General features: G+C 41.0%; 1 protein-coding gene across 1 annotated transcript in view; it reads right to left on the bottom strand.

The window, feature by feature from the left end:
• Positions 1 to 13609, bottom strand: part of spon1b (spondin 1b) — a 342911-nt gene extending 329302 nt beyond the window's left edge. The window contains exons 1-4 of the mRNA XM_059652106.1: positions 12933 to 13609; positions 12608 to 12714; positions 8340 to 8473; positions 2502 to 2575 (exon numbers count right to left, since the gene is read on the bottom strand). Of these exons, the coding sequence (XP_059508089.1) occupies positions 2502 to 2575; positions 8340 to 8473; positions 12608 to 12714; positions 12933 to 13134 (517 nt within the window). The 5' untranslated portion in view covers positions 13135 to 13609. The remainder of the gene's footprint in view (positions 1 to 2501; positions 2576 to 8339; positions 8474 to 12607; positions 12715 to 12932) is intronic.
• Positions 13610 to 27090: the final 13481 nt, after the last annotated feature.

Genomic DNA, 27090 nt, shown 5'->3' on the forward strand with positions numbered 1-27090 from the left:
AGAGATGGTTTTTTTTTTAATTTAAGAATCTTGACTCAACATACACATGTTTTTCCTCAAAGCATTAGCCAAGTCCACTTTGCACAAGTATTTAGGCAAAGAATGAAATATTAACTATATTTAATGTTCTGTAAAGCAAATCCTGGTAACTGGAAAACATTTCATTCCATGCTAGACTTTAATTAGTAATGTTGCATAAATGAGAGCTAGCAGGCATTCATTCACTAGATTGGTTCCTGGGGTGAGATGATTTCCTCTGATGAACGGCCAAATAAATAAGGTGTATACGCTCTGGTGTTCAGAACAACGAGAGTCAGTCTCAATGAAAACGTCAAGTTCGAAATGAGCTTGGCAGCAAAGACGTGCAGAAGAATTTGTTCCACTTTCCCGTGGAATTGAGAACATGGGTATAAAACTTTAGGGTCTAGGACCTGTCATTTCGGAATCAGATGATGAGAAATTTCATTGCTCAGGACATTGCAAATTTTTCAAATTCTCTACCCCAGATGACTGTGGATGCTCTTACATTGCATATAGTTGATGGATAGTAAATAGATAATATATTTAGTGGCTAGATCTTTAACTTCTCTGTGAAAAAAAGTGAAATGGAAAGTAGGTGGGAAAGTGGAAGTGAGGCAGAGATTAGGCATGGTGGTGTTAAAAAGGCAAAGCAGCCTCGAGAACCAAACGGTTTACTCTTGGCTTTCTCCAGTTCTTATTCTGGGTATTTCCAGGTTTGAATCAATCTTGAATTTACTTGAATCAAATATTTGTATGCACACATTTTAGCGGATTCTTTTACTTCAGCCACTAAAACGATTCTCATAAAAGAAAGGCAGTAGGAATTTCAATACCTGGAGGCACAATTGCAACTGTGCAAGTGAATGCATTTTAATGAAGTTAAAATTTCAGCCCCCAGTGTCAGCATCAAGGACTGCCAGTCAGCTTTAACAATAATGGTACAAAAGCCCAGAAACTTCAACCTCCAGATCATCATTTCTGCAGCACAGACTGGAGTTCCCACATTGAAACTGTATGAAAATTCTGAAGCAGCTAACTCCAAGAGAATTGCCCAACATTGAAAGTTCCAACAGACAGTTCCTTAGTGTCTGTAACCTTGTGAGAAAGTCCCTCAAAGCCACAGAATTTAGACAGTTCTGACTCACACTTAATAATGATCCAGGAAAAGTTAAAGGATTAAAAATTCACTCTAACTTCTGAGCAACTTCTAAACAGAGATCTTAACACCCCCACAACACCAATACACTTTAACCAGCCTCTGCAGATTCAACGCACACAACTCTTTCCCCATGTCCCCTAACCACCCAGTCTTACAACCCTTCTCTGCCTGGCCCAGAAGCTCCCTGAACCAATTCAGCCCTAACCGAAACAAACTACGAATGAGTACTCATCCATTTGTTTGGTAAGCTACTCCCATCACCCACCAAACCCCCACAGCATCTTGTACACTAGCTCTTCACCCATTTGACACCCTACTCAACTGCACCCTACACCCCCACCCAACTGGCACTGTACCTTCATACCCAACTGGCAAACTTACATACCAAACAAACTTTTATCGCTGTCAAGGTGGCTTTGGGATCTTGAAGACAATTTAATGCTTGTGTAATGGCAGCAATTACCATTAAAAAGTAAGTGTCTGGCCTGCAACATGCTCCTGCACTTAATTGATTTCTCCCTGGTTTCCTCTAATGGACACAGTCAAGCCAGGTCAAGGTTCTGACCAGAATAATTGCCAACAGGTCGAATCAGTTCTGATGGCAATCAGAAAATCTGGGCTAAAGAGTACAGCTCCTCCCATTGCTCCCAATGATGCACAGAGGCAACTTTAAACAAGAACCATCTTATGCACTATTGTTATTCTTAACAGCCATGGTTGTGACTTCTCATAGGAATACCAGCAATACTATGGCACTAGAAATAATTGGGTTAGCATTTCCCAAATTCATGCCACTTTAAGATCCTTAAATCAAACTGGACATGGTTGTACCTCAGATCTTAGAGAGGAAAGAAAATCATATACAGGATCTTGGTTGAACCATTAAACTAACGTTTTGATAAATTTCTTTGAAACACACTTAAGAGATTCAACTACATATTTGTCCCTAAGTTTTAAATGAACACTGGGCCAGTCACAGAAAACAAGGAATGGTAAGTTGACTATCTGCACACACCACTCCACTAATGCAAGTTTTCAACTCAATCAAAAATAAAAATAGATAGAGGTGCAAAATGTGTTGTCAGCCTGTTGTCATTTGTGTTGCACTATTGTTCAAAGTTAAAATCACCTCATACTGATGTTAGACTTATAACATTTACTTAAAATGAAATGTATTTATACTAAAAATGCCACATTAAAATAAAACCAAGTTACAACAGTACCCAAACTAACTCAGGCAAACACGCCCACAGACAGGTACAAATCACTATGAACATACCATATCAGGGTGTCAAATTACCACAAGGCATATCGCAGTTACCTTTCTCACACAGTCTCTTCGTAAGTGCTCCATCATCCTGGAACCAGATTATCCGTTTTTGCACAATACTGGCTCTGTAAGGTAAAATGGTGATGAATTTCAGTACTTTGAGAGCCGTAATGGGAGCAGTGGAATGTGGGAAAGAGGAAATGAGACTCTGTACTTTGATTTCGTCATTAAAATCTATTGGCAGGTATAATATAGCATTGCATGTGAAATTGAAACTTTAGAAGTTAAGGAAAGAATATACTTGGATTTACGTAACAACATTTCTGCTCTGGGTTGTGTGAAAAGCAATTCACACACTTCAGGATTGCAGTTGCTGGTTGTAATGTAGCTAAAAGTGGATGAAAAATTGTAAACAGTCAAATGCCAACAAGCATTGATGAGATAACTGAACACATCACTCAGATTAAGTCAGCCTGTTTGCAGCCTTGGTGTCACCTTTGATTCGGAGATGAGCTTCCAATCTCATGTCATCACCAAGATCACATAATTCCACCGCTGTACCATCACTTAACTTCATCTCATCTGCTGCTGAAACACTCAATCATGCCTTTGTTACTTATGAACTCAACTACTCCGATGCACTTCTAACAAGTCTCCCACATTCTATCCTCCGTAAACGTGAAGTCATTCAAATCTCTGCTGTAAACGTGTTAACTTGCAGCAATTTCCATTTCCCTATCATCCCTGTGTTCATTGGCTTGTTGGTTCCTGGTCAAGCAACATTTTGATCTTAAAATGCTCGGCCTTCCTCTTATATCCCTCCATGATCTTGCCCTTCTTATCTCCGCAGTCTGCACTCGTCTCCTATCCAATTGTATTTGCTCCTCCATTGAAAATCTGCCTTCAATAGTCTAGGATCAAGCTTTGGAACTCCCTCCATATACCTATTCACAACTATACATCATGCCTTTGGGGCATTTCTTAAAGCATTTCATGCTTTTGGTCAGCTGAGCTCATATTCTTGTGGTTCACGGTAATATTTTGTTTTCTAATGCTCCTGTGAAACACCTTGGGACACTTCATTACGTGAAAAGCAGTACAAGATCAATTTCTGTGGTGCTAATAGAAAGATAAATGTTGGCCAGCACTTCCTATTATATCTGGATCTGGAATATACACAGAAAGAAAAGCCAAATTCATTTGAGATGCAGAGGAAGACAATATCACATTAGTTAAAAGGAAGTTATTGCAATTTGCAAGTGATTGGACATGGCAAAATCCCAACAAGTAAAACAACTGCACCTCACAGCTAGAAATCAGTGTTCAAGTATAAAATAGAATGTGATTGACAAATAGCAGATAGCAAAGAAAATTAGCTAATCAGCACGCATGCTCGTAGGACCAGGCAATGTATGCAGCCAACCTAGCAGTGTATATAGTGATAGTCAGGCAAAACAGAACACAACCTAATGTAAGGCATGCCACAAACGACCACAACAATTACCTGCATCTAAGTGACACATTTAATACTGAAATGTTGCAGGTACTTCACACAAGTGTTGCCACAAAATTATTTATGAGCTTCATTTGGGTGAATTACATTGGGAATGGAGTGGGATGGTCATTTTTAAACAACATCTGAAAGAAGTGAGGTGGAGCCATGAAGAGACTCAGAGAGGTAACTCCAGACATTGGGCCATGACAGCTCATGGGAATTAAGCGTTTTTTTTTGGGGTGGGAATTAATTTATTTCATAGGGATTAGTCTGTACAAAAAGCAAGGGTGATGGCCTTGTGGTATTGTTCCTACACATTTTTCCAGACATCCACGAAATGTTCTGGTGACGCAGGTTCAAATCCTACTGCGACAGGGAGTGGAATTTGAAGTCAGTAAATGTCTAAATGATAACCATGACACTATTGTGGGTGGTCACAAAAAAACCCATCTAGTTCATGGATGCCCTTTGGGGAAGGAAGCTTCCAACTTCATTCCAGCAAAACTCAGCACAAGCTGGAAGATTAGCACCTCATTTTCCACTTGGGAACTCTACAATCTTGTGACTCAATACTGAGTTCAACAACTTTAGGGTTTGAGCTTCTCCCATGTCTTTACCGCAACCCCCACACACCTGGAAGTTTGAAACAAAAACAGAAATTGCTGGAGAAGCTCAGCAGGTCTGGCAGCATCCGTGGAGAGAAATCAGAGTTAACATTTCAGGTCCAATAACCCTTCCTCAGGCTGATGGTAGTTAGGACTTTTTTTTACATATGCAGAAGATAGGGTGGGAGAGGGGGAAGGAGTAAACAGTAGATGGAGATAGAGCCCAAAGAGAGAAGAGCAGTTTGACAGACAAAAGAGTGGATAAAAAAGTCAGGCCAGCAGGGTGAATAGGTCGTTTTAAAATAGCCATGGTCTGCTATTACACACAACGCATTGTTAGCCACCAACAGTGCCTATTGATAGCCATTCGCCCTGCTGGCCTGACTTTTTTATCCACTCTTTTGTCTGTCAAACTGCTCTTCTCTCTTTGGGCTCTATCTCCATCTACTGTTTACTCCTTCCCCCTCTCCCACCCTATCTTCTGCATATGTAAAAAAAGTTATCCTAACTACCATCAGTCGAAGGAAGGGTTACTGGACCTGAAATGTTAACTCTGATTTCTCTCCATGGATGCTGCCAGACCTGCTGAGCTTTTCCAGCAATTTCTGTTTTTGTTTCAAACTTCCACCTTTACCTAGCATGACCTACATGAGACTGCGGACTCACAACAGCGTGGTTGATTCTAACTGCCCTCTGAGCAATTAGGAATGGTCAAGAAAAACTGGCCTAGCCAGTGATGTCCACATCCTGTTAAGGAATATGAAGAATAATGATTTGAAAGCAGCTTTGAAAGATAATGGAAGTGCTGAAGCCACAAACATTTTTAACCAACCTGTTCAAACACACCTCTGGAGCAGGTACAACTTGAACCCAAGCCTTCTAGCTTATCATTGCATCTCAAAAATCCCCACTGTAGAAGTTGTAATCACATAAGCACAGAAGCAGTCCTCTGCATGATACCATCAGAAATAAGTCTTAAAAAACAGTCCTCTGAGGAGTTTGGTGCAATAGAAAAACAAAGAAGCAAATAAAAGCAAGAGATCTATACAAGGGAACCAGAAACAAAGAAAATAAAAGTGAGGGAATAAAAAAAAGTGTGCTCTGTCATCCAGATACAAGACAAGGAGTAGATAACTCACATTGTTTGGCAAATCAGCGTGAATTTTATCTTTTGTATGTGGGCTTGTCTTGCTCTTAATAATGTTGCTCTGTAATACAATTTTGTTGTCAGATTTGATTCAGTTGTGAGTGTTTAAATCCCTACAACATGCAAACCTGGTCACTTACGGTGGAATACATATTAGTAATCCTGATTTTTTTCTAAGAGGTCAAAAGTGAAGGGCCACAGAGACCTCAGAAAACAGGGGGCTGCTGGGTATTACAAAGATGGGGAGGGGTTTGGATGTGGAGAGATTTAAAACTGAAGCAGTATGTTTTAAAATTCAGGGATTTTTTGGGCCAGAGGTCAATCTAGTAACAGACATGATGAGTCATTGTAATTTATAAATTAGGATACAGGAGCAAGGGTTTTAGACGCATTCAAGTTTATTGAAGGTGTAAGGTGGGAGACCACCACCGTGAACAGTCAAGTCTGATGACAAACAAAGCAAAGAGGAGGATTTTGGCAGAACAGCTGAAGCAGGAGGAGAAACATGCAATATTGTGGGGAAAGAAGTAGGTGTCCTTGATGATGAAGGGGAGAGACCGAGTTTGGAGCTTAGTTCACAGGCTTTAACCATTAGTCGACTATGAAAGAAAGTGTGATAAGTGACCAAGACAAAAGGAAATAGACATAGATGAAGAAAATTGTTCCTTTGGAAAACAAAACACAAACACAAGAGAGAGCCTCAAGCAAATTTAACATTATTTACTCATTTTTTGTACTCTTTCCAAAATAATGTAAACAAAAGCCTGAGTCAACCATCCAAACTCTGAAATTTGCACTGTAAGAATGCACATAATTTAAGATTCCTAGGGATCGGCCATTAAAAAAAACTAATCCAATGGTCTAAAATCTCAATGAATGCATTCCAAAGAAAGCACACACTCCAACAGAATATTTAAGTTCTTTATAATTTTGTACTCTCTGTGCACTGCAGTAAATAGATCTTGCTTATCTTGTTCTGACTAACCTAGTTGAAAAAGTACAACTGTGCACTTATCTATGTATAATGCCCAAGCCACACTGGGCAAGGGAATAAAAATGCACAGCTTGCTCTGTGAGGAAAAGAAATGGGTAATAAAAAAGAAAGCATTTATTCAATGAGCAAAAATCATTATGAGCAAATGGTTTAGTGGATTCAAGGGGCATAAACTCAAAATCTATGCTGATTTTGAGACTGCCAGTTCTGATGGAGTACCACGCTATCACAGGTATAATCCTTTGGATGAAATACTAAACTCAGAGCTCCCTCAGGAGACATAAATTATCCGAGGCCACTATTTCAGACAATAGCACATGTGGTGTCCTTGGTGTCTCAGTCTGGCTTTTGCCTCGAGTCTTGGAATTATAGAATTCCAAGCATGGAAACAGGCCCTTCCACCCAACTCGTCCATGCCAACCAGCTTTCACAAACTAAACTCATCCCATTTGTGTGCATTTGCCCCATATCCCTCTAAACCTATCCCATTCATAGAACAATCCAGATTAATTTTAGATGTTGTAATTGAGCCCACCTCCACCATTTCCTCTGGCAGCTTGTTCCATACACGCACCACCCTCTGCATGAAAAAGTTGCTCTTCAGGTCCCTCTTAAATCTTTCCCCGCTCACCTTAAACCTGTGCCCTCTAGTTTTGGACTCCCTTACTCTGGAAAAAAAAAATCTTGGCTATTTGCCTTATTTATGCCCCTCACTGTGTTATAAACCCCTAAAAGCCAGCCCCAGCCTCAAACACAAGGAAAAAAGAAAAAGAGTTCTGTCTAGCCTTTCCTTATAACTCAAATGTTTTAGTTTTGATAACATCCTTGTAAATATTTTTTGTGCCCTTTCGAGTTTAGTAACATTCTTCCAAGAGCAGGGTGATGAGAATTGTATGTAGTATTCCAAATGTGGCCTTATTAATGTCTTGTACAGCCATAAGAGGATGTCACAGCTCCCACATTCAGTGCTTAGGCTAGTGAAGGCAAGCATGTCAAATGCTTTCTTTGCCACCCTGTCTACCTGTGATGTCAATTTCAAGGAACTATGTACCTTCACCCCTAGTGCTCCCTGTTTGGCAATACCGCCACGGCCTTACTATTAACTGTATAAATCCTGCTCTAGTTTATCTTACCAAAGTGCGACATCTCGCATTTATCAAAATTAAACTCCATTGACCACTGCTTGGCCAAATGGCACAGCTGATCATAAGAGATTATTTGATCATTATCACTTTGCTGCTTGTCGGAGCTTGCTGTGTAAATTGGCTGCTGTATCTGCAAAATTACAACAGTGACTGTATTCCAAATGTGCTTCATTGTTCAAGACATTTGCAACTGTAAAATGTGCCATATAAATGCAAATTCTTTTCCTTGAAACATATGTGCCTATGTTGGAAGCTGACCTCTGAAAATTATTGGAATTATTATTCAGCAGCTTAGTAATGCATAATGCCTGGGTACAGAAATAGAACTTAACTGCTAGATTTGCAACTGCCATGGTGGGACAAATCAAAGTTGTTGGACCTTGCTGGGTTTTCTTTGCCGCATTACACCAAAAATCACCGTCAGTTGCCTTCTGGCACTTCAAGCAGAGGCTCTCACCCTTTAAAATCTCCCCAGGCCTTCACAGGAGTGTGCTGGAACTTACTTTAATATGACACAGCCTGTATCAGCCACAGGTGCTGTCCAAAAGACTTGGATGCGTGTCCGTCTCCTGGGAGTGGTCTCCGTGACAGCATATGGGCAGTTCGTCATAAACTGAGTGTCCTCATGATCAATTATCTGCAGATGGAGCAAGAAGGACATCTATTAATAAAATTAATTATTTCTAAAAAAAAGACTTGCGAATCACCTTTTCAAGTTCTCAGTGTATCCTGTTGCATTTTGCAACTAAGTTAAGCTGTTGTAAGGTGTTGTCCTGCGATGGCATTGGAAACACAGCAGTTAATTTGCACCCAGCAAATTCCAAAAGAAAAAGTCATATTGTTGGTTGAACAACTAAATATTGGCCCCGTACAATATAATCTTCAAACAGTGCTATGAGATTGTTGAATTCACCTAAAAGGAAAGACAGAGCCACAGCTGAATGTTTCACCTGAAAGGCAGCACTTTAGAGTGCCATGCTCCCTTGTTACTGGAACCAGGCATGTATAACTGGATTATGTGTTTGAGTCTCTGGAGGAAGATTTGATCTCATGACTTTCAAAAGTGCTTCCCTCTGAGCTACAGCTGTCCCAAGTTATTAGCATTTGTTAGGCATTAACTTATTTCAAAAATGCTTACGTAACAACTGTGCAGGAACCAATATAAAATAGATTATACATATTCTCAAGTGGCATGTGGTAACCATTCAGGATAAACTAATCAATGAATACATTTGGAAGTAGTGTAATCATTCATATTTCCCAGCAATTTTGAGTGATTGATAGATTAGACACTGCAAATCTATCCCCTAATTATAGTTGTTGTGGTGCAATTAAAATGGAATAAGCCAGCAAAATATTTTCACAGTTGCATAAATTATATCTTTAAAGATAGACTCAGGGTGGATGGTAAAATCAAGTGAAATTGATTTGTTGAGTTCTGCCATCAATCTTGTTTGGCGCAAAAGTAATGTCACTATCTCTGGTCCTTCAAGTCTTACCTATGTTTGAAATGTACGGAAAAATGCCCAAATAGGAGATTAAAAGTACTCTTTTAAAACTTAATTTTCTCCACCATCACCCAGAAATCTTGGGCTTTTTCAACAGTGCCTGCCAAATCCTATGTGGCTTAGTATCACATTTTGAATTGATGACTGTGAAACACGTTGGGGAATTTCAAAATATTAAGTGCACTGCGTAAATCTCTGGAAGAACAAGGCCAGCAAGTGAATGGGCAAAACAACCCTTCCGAACAAAAGCCAAAATACACCAGCCATTCCTTCATTGTTGCTGAACTTGAATCCTGGAACTTCGACCCTTACAGAAGTGTAAGTGTGCCTTATACCACAAGGACTACAGTAGTTCAAGAATGTAGCTCTACAGCACTTCAAATGCATCAGTAAAAAAAAAGGTTGATTTGCCAGTGATGGCCACATCCCATGAATGATTAAACATTTGTACAAAGCTTTGAGAAGATTTGTAGCTCAGGTTGAGGTTTTGGATGTGAGTTTGCTCGCTGAGCTGGAAGGTTCGTTCTATGTACAAAGCATTGTTGTGTTAATATGCTAAACAAGATCAGCTGCAGTTTTTGCAGAGATGTTAATGCATTTAAAATTAATCAAGTAGTGCTTGTGCTGATGCTGTGAAGCTGGAGAGAATGTTGTCAAGTTTTCAACATCCATACAACTTATTTCCTATAGCGTAACTTCAAGATTAAATGCATTCAGCACAAACATATATAACAGAGAACAGTCCAGCGCAGGAACAGGCCCTGCAGTCCACCATCTCTGTGCCAACCAGGGTGTCTGTTTATACTAATAGCATCTGCCTGTTTGTGGTCCATACCTCTATTCCTGCATCTGTCTACATGTCCGTTTAACTGCCTCTTAAACTTTACTAATACATCTTCCTCTGCCACCTCTATTGGCAGCATGCTTCAGGTACAAAGAAAATTTTCCTCACATATCATTCCAACTTTTACCCTCTCACCTTAAGCTTATGCTCCCTTTAGCATTGCTGCCCTGGGGTAAAGCTCTGACCATTCACCCTATCAATGCCACTCATAATTTTATATATTTCTATCATGTCACCAGTCAGTCTCTGACGTTCTGGAGAAAAAATCCAAGTTTGTCTAACCACTCTTTATAGGTAATACACTCCAATCCAGTGATTACAGTGTTTACACAATGCAAGTTATAAACTGCATCTTCCGTCCACCTCAGCACATTCCTACCCAGAATTAAACATATCTTTTACTGTTCAGGAAAACAGGAATAGGAATAGTCTTTCAACTCCTTGTGCCTTTTCCACCATTCAATTAGATAATTTCTAATTTCTCATCAATCTGTCTAGAATTTTGATTTGAAAAACTTTTTGGAGGAGAAAATTCCAGACGTACTTATCATATTGCATGATTATGTGGCTCCTAAATAGTCTAGCTCTAACTTTAATGTCATCCTTTCTTATTCTAGACTCTAAATTCACTTTTGTTTCCCTTTTTGTCTACCTTAAATATCCATCTTAACTACCTTAAATAACCACCTTAAATACTTCAATAATTTCATCCCTTCATCTTCTAAATGGAAGACAATACCAGTCTTGTCCATAACCTGGCCTCATAATTTAAACCATCAAGTCTCAGTAAACCTGTATTGCATTCCCACAAAGACGAATATATCCATCCTACGTAAGCTGTAGTTCTCAGAAGTGAAAATAGTGCTCTAGATGGAGATCTAAACAAAGTGTTACACCATGTAAATTTCATTGCAGTCCTATTGTTTCAGTAACCACTATTCTATTAAAAACAACATATTTATACAGCACCTTTAAGCTAATAAAATATCCCGGATTACCTTACAGGAACACTATGGGGTAAAATTTTGTATCGAGCCACATAAGACATTAGTTCAGCTGAGCAAAGGATTCATTAGAGGGGCAGGTTGTAAAGGACAATTCAGAAAAAAAAAAATGATGAGGAGTGGATAAGAGGTTTCAGAATGGAATTCCACAACTGAGAGCCAAAGATCCTTTGCAATTTGCCAACCTTTCAGAGCTATGTGACTGTCTTAACCATTTATCCCAATTTGAAATAAATTAGAACAAATCATCACTGTGAAAGTATAAATGGAAGGAGCAAGACAAACAGAAATCTGGAAAGATCCAAATCCATTTGAATTTCTAATTATAAAAATAAGTTTTTGTTCTAAATCATTTTTGAACTATTGAATCATTAGAACCAAACAAAATGAATAACACATAAAAGAGGAATGCAATCTTAATAATTTCTAATCCTAATGAATGATTTTGTTCTTATTCAAATTACTTACTATGCAGGTTACAAGCACAGCACAGCTCAAATGTAATGTTGATAATGGTTAAATGTTTGAGAATTGACAATTTTAAAAAACAGTTATAGTATTTCTCTTTGTTATACTTGGTCAAAGCCATCCCATTCTGAAGTTAACTAATCCCTTCCAATAATGTCGTTGTAAAACACACACTTGTCTGATTCTAGATTGTACAGTTTAATTGTGCACGTGGCTTATATGTTGGTTCCTATTCAGAATCACTTAGATGTCATTTTGATAACAGGATGTTTGCAATCAGGTCTCTTTACATTGACACACACACGTACACTGACACAGCACTTAGACACGTGTCTATACACACAGATATATCGGATATACAAACGCACACTGAAAGGTTTACAGTGCTATGCATATGTGGGGGAATGACAACTGAATAATTTTTAAAAATTGAAAGCGTTGCTCTTCCTTTTCATATTTGGACAGAGCTAATCCAAACCTGAAATTATTTAATATTTCTCAATATTGGCTCTGCAAACCGGACATTTTCCTGAAATGTCATTCAGGTCAGCAAATCTGCAGGTTAATTGTGTACACATACTCTCTCACACACATTGGCATATACCCATTTACAGACATCATAATTATAAATATTTATATATTAATTCGCGAGGCATTGAGAGTGAACCCCGCACACACTTCACAATCAGCAAAAGACTGACGTTTCTCTGCCTCGTAATTGGGAATAATGATATTGTTCAAAGTCACAAACACACTCTCTCTCTCTCACACTCTCTCTCTCTCCGTATCGACCCTGCCTCGCAAACAAATGTTCATCTCGATCTGAAAACGGTGGGAATGAACGATTTAGCCATTTCCGAGTTTACCTTTGTCAGGGAGGGATGTGCGCTGTAAACTGGGCTAAAAGGACGGAGTGAAGGGACGCCGGGAGACGAGGCTTATCCTACCTGAAAGTTACCAGCATATTCCTCTTCCCTGTCGCCATCCTCCCCGTCCCTGAGGGCGATTAACGTGAATCCACGGAAATAGGACGGAACTGTGGCCGAGAGGGTGACTGAAAAAACAAGACAGAAAAAAAATAAAACAGGAAGCTGACAAAAATAACACAAACACAGCCGATACAATACCTATAAAGTTAGCAGAAGACAGTTAGGAGTGAAGACATCGTTTTTAAGTATCTTAACAGTGTGAAATTTGGGCTTGAAGGAGAAAGCAGCTCACAGCTTTGAGATATGAGAGGGAACTGGTGCTGGAGGCGCCTGGATCGCTTACCCCGGTATGTGCTGCCTGGGGTGTAGAACTCGGGATTCCCTTCGATCTGGAGGCTAAATCCGGTGTTGCCGTCCCTCCGGCTACCCTGAGACCTCACGATACGATTGCAGTATCCGTCGGTGACCGGGCTCTGGTCGTTAAAGGAACCGATCACTGCAGGAAGGGCGAGGAGAAGAGCGAAGGAGCGCAAAGAGAAGTCCATCGTGTTCGTGTGTGTGTGTGTGTGTGTGTGTATCTCCTCTTATATTCTCTTGACTGTCTCTCTCACGCTGGTGGCGTGCTTGTGATCTACAGCTGAAACAGACAGACAGGGACAGAAATCGCTGCTTTTGGAATGTTCCAGTTCGCGTGAAATTGACCAGACCCGTCAGTTTCACAGCTGCTGCCTTTAAAGTCGGATTTCACGTGTTAACTATGTAGCACCACCCCAAGCACAGCACACACACACACACACACACGCTTGCTTAACAGTGGTGCAAACAGCACCTACAGTACTGTGTACAACTGCGCGGTGCGCTGTTTTATCCTGGGACTGGATAGTCTCATTGGGGAGGAGGGTTTTTTTACCCCTGTGGGAAGGTGGAGTAGGTTTGAAGGTAATTGAAAGAAATGACGTTCCCAAAAAAAAGCGCACTGACGACGCTGAGCGCCTCGTTTCTAGGGCGCAGTTTAAAAGATCCGAACTGCATGTTCCTGAAAACACGCACTCACACACACAAACACAAAGTTTTGAACGAGCCAGAGGACTGGGAGACGAGCGAAAAAGTCTTTGGCTCCGTTTAGAACACAAGGATAAACAGGGTCCGAGTGCAGGCCGGACAGCGGGAGGCAGTTGTTCAGGAAACACATTTAAACGTTCCTTGAAATTGTTGAAGCGATTCATTTAATTGCTTTTGCAAATTTCCCACCAAACGATACATATTTCATCGCAGAGTTGCCCGTGAAAGGCGACAAATGGCTTTTAAAACAGCACGTTACCGGTATTTTTTTTAAAGAATGGTCTGGGATTCACTGCCGAAAGGGCGGTGGAAGAGGATTCAACTTTCAAAAAAGGCGATACCTTGAAAGAAGGAGGGCGGGGTCGGGAGAGATTTATGGACCTACTGTGAAAGGGCGAACAGGGGGCTATTGGTTATCTGGAGAACTCATAGAAATGGCCGGCATAGACACGTCGGGTCGAATGGCCTTTTTGAGTAGTCTAATTCGATCATTCCAACGTTGTATACCAATGTGAGCGATTAAACACTTCCCAATAAACCGACAGGGAAGGGAAGACCATGCCTTGTTTAGTACAGATCTCATCGGGAACCCAGTCCGATGCACCACTTTGAGGGAATAGGGGAGCACATCTCTATTTTAAATTCTTGAACCAGACTTCAGTCTCAGTCGGCTACAGGACTCGGGGCGGGTGAAGGGGACATGTTCAATTTGTATTTTGTGGGATCTTCCATTTGATGCTGGAATCCCAGGTGCTGCTTAGAAATCTGATCTTGACATGTTAGAGAAGCCAGAGACAGACAGCGAGAACGGATCCTCAGTCGCGTTGATGTTTTTTTTTCAACAAATGTCTCCTAGTGCAGTTGGATCCCTCTGCGATATCTGCTGTCAGTGGTCACTTCTGGTCCCCTAGCCCCAAGGCACTTGAGCAAACCTCAAGCCTTGCCACTGCGAGAGCAAGGAATTCGCTTGGCCAAAACAAAGACCATTCGCAAAACGATTAAGAGGAGTGAATAAAACAAGACAGTGTAATCAATTATTTATTTTAGAGATTACTTTGTGTTTACAGATAAAATAAAGAAGTACTAACTCTTCCATAATGCCTCACAATCTATAGCTGCTCTTTCTTTCAAACTGCTCCGCTTCTTAGCTCCAGATGCGTCATTGCAGAAGCCTTTGTAAGGGGAGGGTGGGGGGGGGGGGGGTTATGTTCGAGTCAAACAGAAAACTGCAGATGCTAGAACCCACGGTAGGCAAACAGGAGGCTGGAAAAACGCAGCAAGCCAGGCAGCATCTGGGGGAAAAGAGAAGTCAATTCTTCAGCACTGGATGTGAGGGTAGGGGGAGGGTAGCGGGATGGTGGCGATAGGTGGATACAGGTAGTAGATAAGATCTGGTCGGAGGCTGGGATGGAAGGGAGGAGGAGAGGCTGGAAAGTGAGCAGGGGGATGGGTGAGAAGGTTATTTGAAATGAGAGAACTCAATGTTAAAAGTCCTCTGGGCTGTTGGGTGCCCAGGCGGAAGATAAGGTGTTGTTCCTCAAATTTACATTCTGGATCGCTGTGACATTGGAGGAGGCTGAAGATTGACATGTCTGAGGGGGAATGGGGGATGGGGGAGTTGAAATGGGCAGTAACTGGGAGGCTAGGCTGGCCATTTCAGGCCAGGTGAAGATGCTCAGTGAAATTGTCACCCAGTCTATGTTGGGACTCACCAATGTAGAGCAGATTACATCAGGACTACCGGATGCAATAGATTAGGTTGGAGGAGATTCAGGTGAAACTCTGTCAACTCTGTCTCACCTGGAAGGACTGTTTAGAGCCCTGGATGGAGGTGAGGGAGGTGGTGTGTGGGCAGATGCTGCATCTTTCATAGTTACCGGGGCAAGTAGCAGTAGCATTGGAGTGGATGGTGGGGAGTGTAGCACGAAGTAAGGAGTGGCAAAGGGAATGGTCCTTATTGAAGGCATGCAGGGGCGAGGCTTGGAAGATGTTCTGGGTAGTGGGTCTAATTGGAGTCGGTGGAAGTGTTTGAGGATGATACATTGGATACAGAGGCAGTTGGGGTGGAACGTGAGGATAAACGGGACTGTGTCCTTACATTTTGGGGGTGTTTAGACCTGAGGAGTGGGGAATGGAGGAGGCGTGGTGGAGGACTGTGTGGATAATTGAGGAAGGAAAAGAATGTTGTTTGAAATAGGAGGGTATCTTGGATGCTTGGGAGTGGAACATCTCCTCAACCCAGAGACAGAGGAATTGGCAAAATGGGATGGAGCTTTTGCAGGATACAGAATGGGAGGAGGTATATTTCAGGTAACTATGGAGATCCATGGGTTTATGGTAAATGTTGGTCCGTAAACTGTCACCAGAAATGGTAGTGGCAAGGTCAAGAAAGTGGAGGGAGATGGCTGGGAATGAAAACAGAGAGGTTTATGTTCAATTTATTTCCACATCCATCCATTGTTCTTATTGCTTGTATCTATATATGCCAGTCAGTTAGGGTCAGTGTCAGTGTCCCTGTTTTCTAAGTGTTAGGCATCTGATTAAAAAGACGGAAACATTTATAGTAAGGTACATACCAACATTAAATGCAAGAAGAAAACTAAACCTAACATTTATTCAACATCTTTCACAAGGTTAGGGCATCATTGAAGTGATCATGAAGTGTAATCAATGTTGTGCTGCAATAAACACTGCAGTTACTTTTCACACGGAGAGGTTCCATAAACCACCATATGATGATAACAATTTAATTATGTTTTGTGTTGATTAATGTTGGCCAGGACGCAGGGGAAAAAATGTCTTCTTCCAGTAGTGCCTAGGATCTTTTAAATTGACCTCAGATGGCAGACAGGACCCATTTTAGTGCCTCATTCAAAAAAGAAACTGCTACTCCAACAATGCAGCAATTCCTCGGTACTGTGATGAGCAACAGTCACAATAATTGGTATTCACATTGTTCTGACAGCTCTTCATACCTCTTTTGGCTATGTCTCTAACTGACGACTACCTTCTCGGTGGTCCTTCCCCGCATAATACACCCTTGCCCTTCAGGGAGAATATTGTGGGTTCAAACGTCTCTCCAGAGGTCCTGTTTCTCAAGTTGAGACACAAAACCAAGATCCCATCTGTTTGTTGAGTTGGACAAAGAAGATCTCATGGGACTATTTGACAAAGAGCAAATAAGCTTTCTCTGGTGTCCTGTTAAACAAGTATCCCCCAGTCAAGTTCAATTACATCACCTCATCATTATCACACAACCATTGATGGGAGCTTGCTGAGCATAAATTGGATGCTGTAATTCATATGTTACACTGCTGACAGCATCTGTAAAGTGCTTCAGGGCATCCTGAGGTTATGAATGATGCTGTTGAAATATACATTTTTGTTTCTAACAGACACCTCAGTAGCAATCCTATTGTGGGGGGGGGGGGGTGTGGTTGGGGGGGGGTCGGTGAGGAGGCGTACTGTGAGGGCTAAGATCAGGTAAAGCTTCACATGATGCTGAAAAGAAGATGTGCACTGAAGATTTCCCAAAGTACCCTTTGCAGGTGCCATTCTGGCACCACAAAACTTTGGCATTGCATTGATTAATATGGGTAAACTGGTGCTAGAGAATAGATAGCTCAATTTTATACTGGGTTACATTTACATTGATTTTGATCGGGTGATAAAAAGCACTACTGATTCTCCATTGCTATTTCAGTGACAGTTAAATCTCACTCCTTCCATGAGCCTTAAATTAGTTTTAATGAAATGGTTTCTGAAAACTTTAACATTAGTGTCTATAGCATTAAATATTATTTCTGTTCATTGTTCTGTGGTATATTAAAATCACTGGCCGTGATTAATTATTAATAAGTGTTTTATTCACGTATTATTATTCTTACTTTGTTGCATTTGTTGGTTGCACAGCAAGATGGCATTCTTGATTTAATTTTGTTTCATAAGGGATGCAGAGCAACGATGGACAAATGGAGCCATGGCAGAGATCAGCTATCTCCGATTGCATGCTGATGTAGGCTTGAGGGGCTGAATGCCCTTCACTTTGTACAATGTCCTGGGCTGAGTATCAGTACCTACTGCTGACAAGTAGATGAGAATGGATGGGATGTGTGAGGTTTAATACACTGTAAGGTTGATTCAGGCTTTGATGGCAAATGTCTGCTCTTGACTTGCAACTGAAAATTGGTCTTGCTTCAGGCTTTAGCAGGGGGACCAGAAAAAGCACAAAAACAAGAGCAGGAGTGCATCCTATTTTCCATTGAGCTTGCTCCAGCAATAAATACGATCATTGTTGATCACAGCTTCTTACTTTTTCCCCATATTTTTTAATCTTCTGAGACAATTTGTCCAACCAGCCTCAAAGGTATTCAACAATGCAGCATCCACAGCTTTCTGAAGTAGAGAATTCCAAAGAATCATTTCTCTTAGGGGGAAGCAATTGTCCTTATCTCAGTCCTAAATTACGATCTTCTTAATTGGAGCCTGTGTCCCCATATTTCAGATTCCCTGAATAGAGTCATAGTCATAGAGATATACAGTTTGGAAGCAAATCCTTTGGTCCAATTTGTCCGTGCAGACCAGATATCCGAGATAAATCTAGGTCGCATTTGGCCTATATCCCTCTAAACCCTTCCTATTCATATATCCATCCAGATGCCTTTTAAATTTTGTAATTATATCAGCCTGCACCACTTCTCCTGGCAGCTCATTCCATACAAGCACTTCCCTCTGTGTGAAAAAGTGGCCCCTTAGGTTCCTTTTAAATATTTCCCCTCACCTTACACCTATGCCCTCAAGATTCCCTCACCCCGGGAAAAGGATCTCATCTATCCATGACAGTCAGGATTTTATAAGCATCTATAAGGTTATCCCTCAGCCGGCAACACTCCAGCCCATTCAGCCTCTCCCTATAGCGCAAACCCGTCAACCCTAGCAACATCCTTGTATTTCTTTTCTGAACCCTTTCAAGTTTCACAACATTGTTCCTATAGAAGGGTGACCAGAATTACACACGGTATTCTAAAAGTGACCTGACCCATGCCCTGTACAGCCACAGCAAGACCGCCCAACTCCTATACTCAATGCACTGACCATAAAAGTCAAATATATGAAATACCTCCTTCACAATCTACCCACAATTCACTTTCAAGGATCTATGAACCAGCACTCCAAGGTCTCTGTTCAGCAACATTCCCATTACATGCATTAACCTTACCATTAAGTGCATAAGTTCTGCCCTGAATTGCCTTTCCAAAACGCAGCACCTCACATTTATCTAAACTGAACTCCATTTGCCCATCCTTGGCCCATCTGATCAAGATCCTGCTGTACTCTAAGGAAATTTCTTCACTCTCCACAACACCTTCAATTTTAGTGTCATCCGCAAACTTCTTAACCATACCTCGTATGTTCACATCCAACTCATTTATATAAATGATGAAAAGCAGTGGACCAAGCGCCAAACCTTGTGGCATACCACTGGTCACAGGCCTCTGATCTGAAAAGAAACCCCTCCATCTGATAAAGGGTCTAGGCCCGAAATGTCAGCTTTTGTGCTCCTGAGATGCTGCTTGGCCTGCTGTGTTCATCCAGCTCCACACTTTGTTATCTTGGATTCTCCAGCATCTGCAGTTCCCATTATCACCTTCATCACCATACTCTGCCTTCTACCTTTTAGTCAGTTCTGTATCCAAATGCTTAGATCATCCTATATTCTGTGTGATCTAACCTTGCCTCCAGTCTACCATGGTGAACCTTGTCAAAGACCTTACTGAAGCCCATATAGATTGCGTCCACCACTCTGCCCTTATCAATCCTCTTTGATATTTCCTCAAAAAACTTAATCCAGTTAGTGAGACATGATTTCCCATGCACAAAGCCATGCTGACCATCCCTAATCAGTACTATCCTTTCCAAATACATGTAAATCCTGCCCTTCCAACAACTTGCCGACCACTGATGTCAGACTTACCCTGGCTTTTCTTTACCACCTTTTTTAAGTAGTCAACTTCCAGTGGTTATAAATGATACAAATATCTCATCAAGGGGTCCGGCAATCAATTCCCTAGCTTCCCATGGAGTTCTAGTGTACACCTGATCAGGTCCTGGGGGCTTGTCCACCTTCAAGCATTTTGAGACATCCAGCACCTCCTCCTCTGTAATATGGTCATTTTTCAAGATATTGTTATCTGCCTGCCCACCTTCCAGATCTTCCGTATCATTATCCACAGTATCTGTGATGTGGAGGTACTGGTACTGGATGGGATAGACAACGTCAGAAAGCACACAACACCTCAGTCACCTGCTTTGCCTTATTTCACAAAAGTAGGGCAAGTTTTGCACCTTTTCAAGTAGGTACATCCACATAATGAATCAGAAAATGTTCTTGGACTCACTTAACAAATTCCTCTCCATCCAAGCCTTCAACACCAAGGCAATCCCAGTCTATGTTTGGAAAACTAAAATTCCCTATCACAACCACCCTATTATTCTTACAGATAACTGAGATCTCAGTACAAATTCATTTCTGAATTTAGTGGAAACAATATCAACTCTAAAACAGGTCACAAATATTAAATATTATCAAATCTGTTTCCCTCTCCACAGTTGCCTCATGATCTGTTGATTATTGCCAGCACCTTCGATTGCTATTTCAGATTTTCAGCCTCCACAATGTTTTACTCTTGAAATGCAAATTAGGCTTAAATGTAAATGGCTCCTGCTTATCCCAATCATTTTTTCCTATTCATTCACAGGATGTGAACATTACAAAGAAAATCAGCAGTTATTGCCAATTTCTAATGTGCCTTTGGGAAGATTGTTGTGAAGCTATACAAAATGCCAGTTAAATATTACCCACTTTGAGCCTAAAGTCACATATAGGTCAGGTCAGGTAACAATGGTGGGTTTCCTTTCATAAAGGCCATGAGTGAACCTGACAGCTTCTTACAACACTCTGGCGTTGACTTGGTGATCTATCTTAATTTTTTTTTCTAAAATCCAGATTTGTTCAATTCACTGAATTTAAATTTCCTAGCTGCTGTGGAGCATTTTGAACATGTGTCTCAGATAATTAGTCCAGATGTCTGGATTATTACACCCGTAAGATATGCTACCACCACCACATCAATATTTGCCACCCACCTTGAAATGAACTACACTAAACCAGCTTTGAAGACCAGAGTTGGAACACTATTGGGGCTGTAGACATTCTCTTTTTTCCTCATTTGATTGCTGAGTGCAGCTCTCCTTCAAACACCACGTACAGATTCTACAACAGGGGTATTTGGAGACAGCCTGGAGGTTGTCAAGTGCCAATGTTGATGATTTATTGTGGAAAATACTTTTTTACAGCATTGACAGATGATATTGTCATCCGTAAATACAGAAGCACCACCCTGAAAGAGGAAAGAGATTTCATCCAATTGAGTTTGGTGTATACATTGCCCCAGGTGGCATCAAATAGCTTTGCGTGTCATGACCTTTGACGTAGTGCTGGATCCCTCAAGCTTTCTCTTCCAAGAAATTACACCAGTCACTAAAGCTCTGAAGTACATAATAGCCTACACAGACATTTGCTACACCCAAGTAATGCAAATATTGGAAATCTTTAAAAAGCTCAGAAAATGTTGGAAATATCGGTCAGGCAGCACTTAGGAAAACGAAAACAGATGTCAAGCAAATCTATTTAATGAAGATAATGGAGGTGCTGCTCATCAGTTGGTGAGCTGGTTAGATCCCTGTACCACTGCCTGCTGTTGGACAAATCTGCTAAGTTAAGGTATTTGAGTAGTTAATGGCAGGCCATCCTGCGCCCGGCAGTCAACACAAACAAGCTACAAGTCGCTGCCGGCTGAGCACCCAGCCAATTGCTGAAGGCGAGGTTAATCATTATCTGATAAGGTTTATAGATTGGACGTAGGCAGGGCCTGTGAAGGAGGGTCAGCAGCAAGAACTGGGGGTGGGAAGGTTGGCTCTTAGCAAGCCCCTCCTCCCCGGTATCAGGTCCCACGAGAAGGCTGGAATGACATTAAACTGGGACCGCCTCACCTGCCACTTTGGGAGCAGCTATTTCTTTCTCAATGGCAGCCAACAGCTGTGAAACCCAATGGATGAGGCATCCGTGACTGGTCGATGTGCAAGACTTGACAAATTGTTCATGCCTCACAACATTCTGTACAAACCTGTCACGTTATGAGCGAAAGTGGACCAGAGTTTTAAAATAATAATGCTTTTTGCTATTCTTTCAAGGATAAAGAAGGCCTAGATTAATTTTGAATTGCTGTAATTACGATAACGACTATCAAGTGCTGGAAATGGACACAGCGAGAAAAAGATCACTTACCATATTGTCTGGACACACTGTTAGAGATGAATGAGTATGAAATAAATAGATTGAAAATAATACTATTCCTTATTAGATTAGCAATCTTCCCAATTAAAATAAAACTTGTGGAATGCATTGTCAGGGACGGTAGTGGAGTCGGCCTCATTAGGGCCATTTAAGCTGCTATTAGATAGGCATATGGATGATAGTGTAAGGTAGGGGTGGAGGTTAGATAGATGTTAGGTTTAGGGTAAAAGTTCAGCACAACATCATGGGCTGAAGGGCTTGTAATGTGTTGTACTGTTCTATGTCCTATGTTCTATGTTTTGTCCTGATTTTGAAGGTTAAAGTTTATTCTCTTAGTATTTTGAAATGCGACTCAAAACCTTATAGCACTGGAAGAAGCCATTCAGCCAATTATGCCTTTGCTGACTCTTTGAAAGAGCTTCCTAAATAGACCTAGTCCCTTCCTCATTTCCCATATTATCACAAGTATTTCTTTTCCAAATGTTTATCCAATTATTTTTTGCAACTTAGTAATGAACCTGCTTCCACTAGTCTTTCAATCAATGCTGTTTTGATCACAACAATTTGCTAAGTTAAAAAGAAAATCTTTTATTCTCTCCTTGGTTTGTTTGCCAGTTGTCTAAAATCTGTGTCCTGTTGAAACCAAATCTTCTGGTCAGTAAAAACTCTTGCTCCATACTTATTCTGCCAAAGCTGAGTTGGAACATTTCAAATAAATCTCTCTTTAATCTTTCTCCCAGTTTCTCTAGTTTCCCTATATAATTGAAATATCTTATGCCTGCTTTGTTTCAATAACTCTACTCTGCATCCTTTCCGAGGCCTTTGCATCCTTACTAAGGCATGTTTCCCAGCCCATGATACGTCTATTTCTAAAACTGAGATGCAGTTTACTTTTTATCACAACCTTCTCAACTTGTGCTGTCTACAAAGCTCCTCAAATCTCTCAGTTTAAAATTGTACCATTAAACTTATACCGCTGCTCTTCAATTTTCCTTTCAAATGCATCACTTTACACAACTCTGCATTATATTTACTTACCATGCATTTTCAATTTCACCAGTCTCCCTCTGTCTTCTTGAAGTCTGTGACTCTCCTCTTCATTGTTTCTCCTGCAAAATTTGAAATGAAACACTTGCTAAATCTAGACCGTTAATATATATTAGAACCAGTGGTCCTAATAACATCTTCATGCTGAATAAAAAAAGAAATTATGCAGATTCTGCAGGAACTGGGATTGGTCACTATTTTCTCTTCAGAACAAAGAATCACAGACTGTCAGTCTTTCTTGATCGTAATAACCTCTCCAGTCTGGCATTTACATTGTAAATCGATTTTTCATCTCTCCATTTCCTGACTGAATAGTGGCTCCAGGATTTGCAATGTTATGGGCTGCAGCCAGACAAAGAAATATTGAGAATTACTTTCAGAAATCAAGATTCACCAGAAAGTAACAAATAGAAACGGATACCACACAATAACATGGAAAAAAGCTTTTATTTATTCATGGGGTGTAGGCATTGCTGACAATGCCAGCTTTTATGATGCATCCCTAATTACCTAGTTGACAGTTAAAAGTCAATGACATTGCAGTGAGTCTAATGTCAAGACCAAGTATGAATGGCAGATTTCCTTCCTGAAAGGCCTTTTATCCAATTGACAGTAGTGACATGGCCTCTAGCAAGTCAAACTTTTAAAAATTGTGTATCTTTTTTATAAAATCCACATGTCGCCATCTTCCCAGCTAGAATGTCAAACCATGTCCCTAAAATATTAACCTGGACTTCAGGATTGCTGGTCCAGTGACATTACCATTATACTACTGCTTCCGCCCAAGTAAGACTGACTGATAGGAAATAATCACAATATGCTGTTAGGGTCACATTCATTTTTGATTGTAAACTCAAACTTGGAAAAGATACTGTTTTATACAAAGGATTTGCAGAAAAATGTGGTGCAGTTTAAAAAAAAGTTAACAGAATTCATTGAGTGTGGTATCTGCAGTGACACATTATTCAAACAGTGGGGGAAGATGGTATACATCTCGGCTCTGCGCGTTGTGTGTGTTCAGGAGTAGTCTGTGAATAACTACGGCTTTGAGCTAGCACAATACAGCTGAAACTGCTAGGTAGTGAGAAAGAAAGCACTTAAATTCATTTAAGATAACACAGCATTGAAGCTGGATGAACACAGCAGGCCGATCAGCATCAGGGGAGCAGGAAAGTTTGCGTTTCGGATCGGGACTCTTATCCAGAAATGCCATTTCTGAAGAAGGGTCCCGACCCGAAATGTCAAGCCTTCCTGCTCCCCTGATGCTGCTCGGCCTGCTGTGTTCATCCAGCTTCACACCGTGTTATCTCAGATTCTCCAGCATCAGCAGTTCCTACTATCTCTGTGACAACTTAAATCCATTCCTTTTCTTTGCTCTTTCACTCACTCTCACTCACTCTCAGTTCTCAGAGAGATTGTTCTTTTAGAAGAATTTTAAAACTTGTTACTTTTTGTCATAAGAGCTCATGTTGAAGACTGAAGAGTTGCAACTTCTAGGCAGGCAGGACTTGGGGCTGATGATTATGAGTTGATCCTTGAAGCTAAACCTTTTTTTCCATTACTCCCATAAACCCAAGAAGGCTGAAGGATGGGAGAATGAAAGTAAGGCAAGTAACAAATGTAAAGAAAGAGCAGATCCTTAGATCAGAGGAAAGGTGTTGAAGGTAGAGGTGAAAAATCAAAGGGGCAAATGGTGTCAATTGTAATAAAATGAGACATCATTATTCAGAATATTGGAAGTTATTAGGGAATTAAAAGGGACTTGTAGCCGGTCATTTAGAGTGAGTCTGAAAAGCTTTCCTTCCGGAGAGTTCAATGAAAGCCGAAGTATTAGTAAATATAACAGGTGGAGAGTACAATCTGGTTCTATTTTAGTAAAGTGCACTTGGAGTATGACTTGTAATCTGGATCGGTGTGAATAGGAGTAATTCAGCTGTCTGTGGAAATTTGGTATCATGCCTACTTCACAATGACATGCCAGCTAAGCGTGGATCCACGACAGACCAATATGAGTGCATACTTTGAAATCCAATATTGATTACACTTTGCCAGTACAGCCTTCTGATGCTTGAGGAACAGAGGCCTCAAACCCAGCACTAACCCCATGATCTACAAAGCAGCCATGATACACCCCCACCTTGTATGCACAGGAAAAAGGAACATCTACAGCAGATAACTCAAATCCCTGGAGTGTTATCACCAGCACTGCCTTCACAAAATCCTGCAAATCCAGTGAGAGGATAGACGTACCAACGTGAGCATCCTCTCCCAGACCACCACTACCAGTATCAAGGCACTCGTCAAACATGACCAACTGCAGGGGGCAGGCCACATTGTCTGATCCTCTAACTGACTGCTCTGCTCTGAACTCTGCAATGATAACCAATAAAAGGAGAGCAGAGCAAATGCTACGAGCATGCTCTGAAAGCCCCCTTAACCAAATGGAGCATCTCCGCTAAAACATGGGAATCACCTGCACTGGAATGCACAATGTGGAGAAAGGAGCATCTGCAAAGGTAGTTCAAATATCACTGTGTGGGGCACATAGAGCTCAAACCTAGGTAGTTGAAAGAGCACAGAATACACAGTGCCACATCCATCTACCTCAAAAACCATCTGCCCCACCTGCAGTTCCAGGATAACCAGCAGACCCATCCCAGCGCTCCACCAAAGTGTGGAAGCAAATCATCGTTGACCCCGAGGGACTGCTAAGGAAGAAGAAGAAATAGGAGTAATTAAGAAATTTCCTCTAAACCAAGTTAATTTACTCCTGTGCAATGATTTTGCTTTGTGGAAAATCAGAATGAGGTTGAAGAGACAGAACTTTACGGAAATGGGTGTTTCCTATCATTTATAGTGACCAGACCGATGGGTAACATAAGTCCATCATCATGTAGATGCTAAAATAGCTGAAGTTTTATTTAAATAAGGGAGTAATTCAAAGGGATAGCATGGTGGCTCAGTGGCTAGCACTGCTGCCTCAGAGCACCAGAAATCTGAGTTTGATTCCACTCTCGGGCAACTGTCTGTGTAGAGTTTGCACATTCTCCCTGCGTCAGCATCGGTTTCCTTTGCGTGGCCTTGTCTCCTTTCATAGTCCAAAGATGTGCAGGTTAGGTGGGTTAGCCATGCTAAATTGCCCTTAGTGTTCAAGGATGTGTAGATTAGGTGGGTTACAGGGGAATGAGTCTGGGTGGGACGCTCTGAGGTTCAGTGTGAACTTGTTGGACCAAAGGGCCTGTTTCCACACTGTAGGGATTCTGTGAAACATTTGATAAGTCTTTACTAAAGGCGAAGTTTCTCTAATGAGAAATTTTTTCTTTTCCTTTCACACATCGGTTCTGAGGAAGGGTCACCCGACCTAAAACATTAACTCTGTTTTGTCCTTCGCAGATGCTGCTAGACCTGCTGAGCTTTTCCAGCAAATTTGTTTTTTTTTCATGAAGTTACTATAGTCCCAATCATTACAGAGGAATGACTGGCGGTGGTTTAGCCTGAATGTCACCACGCCTCAGGCAAGGGGAAAGTTTGGGAAGGAAAGTCCTTCATGATAACCTCAGTCAGACCAGGAATTGAACCCACCCTTTTGGCATTACTCTGCATCGCACACCAGCCATCCAACCAACTGAACTAACCAACCGCATATTAACTTAATTAATTGAGGCTCTAAAAGCAGATTCAGAGTTAAATGAACAGTGCAGGCAGTTCACAGTGAAGCTGACGCTGGAGGAGTTCTGGAGTGCTATTAAAATAAGAAAGAAGTTCTGATGAGGAAGTAGAGATATTCTCCTTGATATGCGAATGAGGAACGGATCAGTTGTGGCACACCTGAATTTTGGAAGGAGATATTGAGTATCACAAGAACTTCTTAAAGCCAGTATAAGTAGGAGTACAGAAAATTCAGGAATCAATAAACAAGAACATTATTTAGTCAAGACTAATAAAGACATAATGCAATTCCAAAATATATATCTTACATGACAAATGGTAAGTAAACCTCAGCATGTATGTAAACCAACACCTTCGATACCTATTC

The sequence above is a fragment of the Stegostoma tigrinum genome, chromosome 17, assembly GCF_030684315.1.
Source record: "Stegostoma tigrinum isolate sSteTig4 chromosome 17, sSteTig4.hap1, whole genome shotgun sequence".
NCBI lineage: Eukaryota > Metazoa > Chordata > Chondrichthyes > Orectolobiformes > Stegostomatidae > Stegostoma > Stegostoma tigrinum.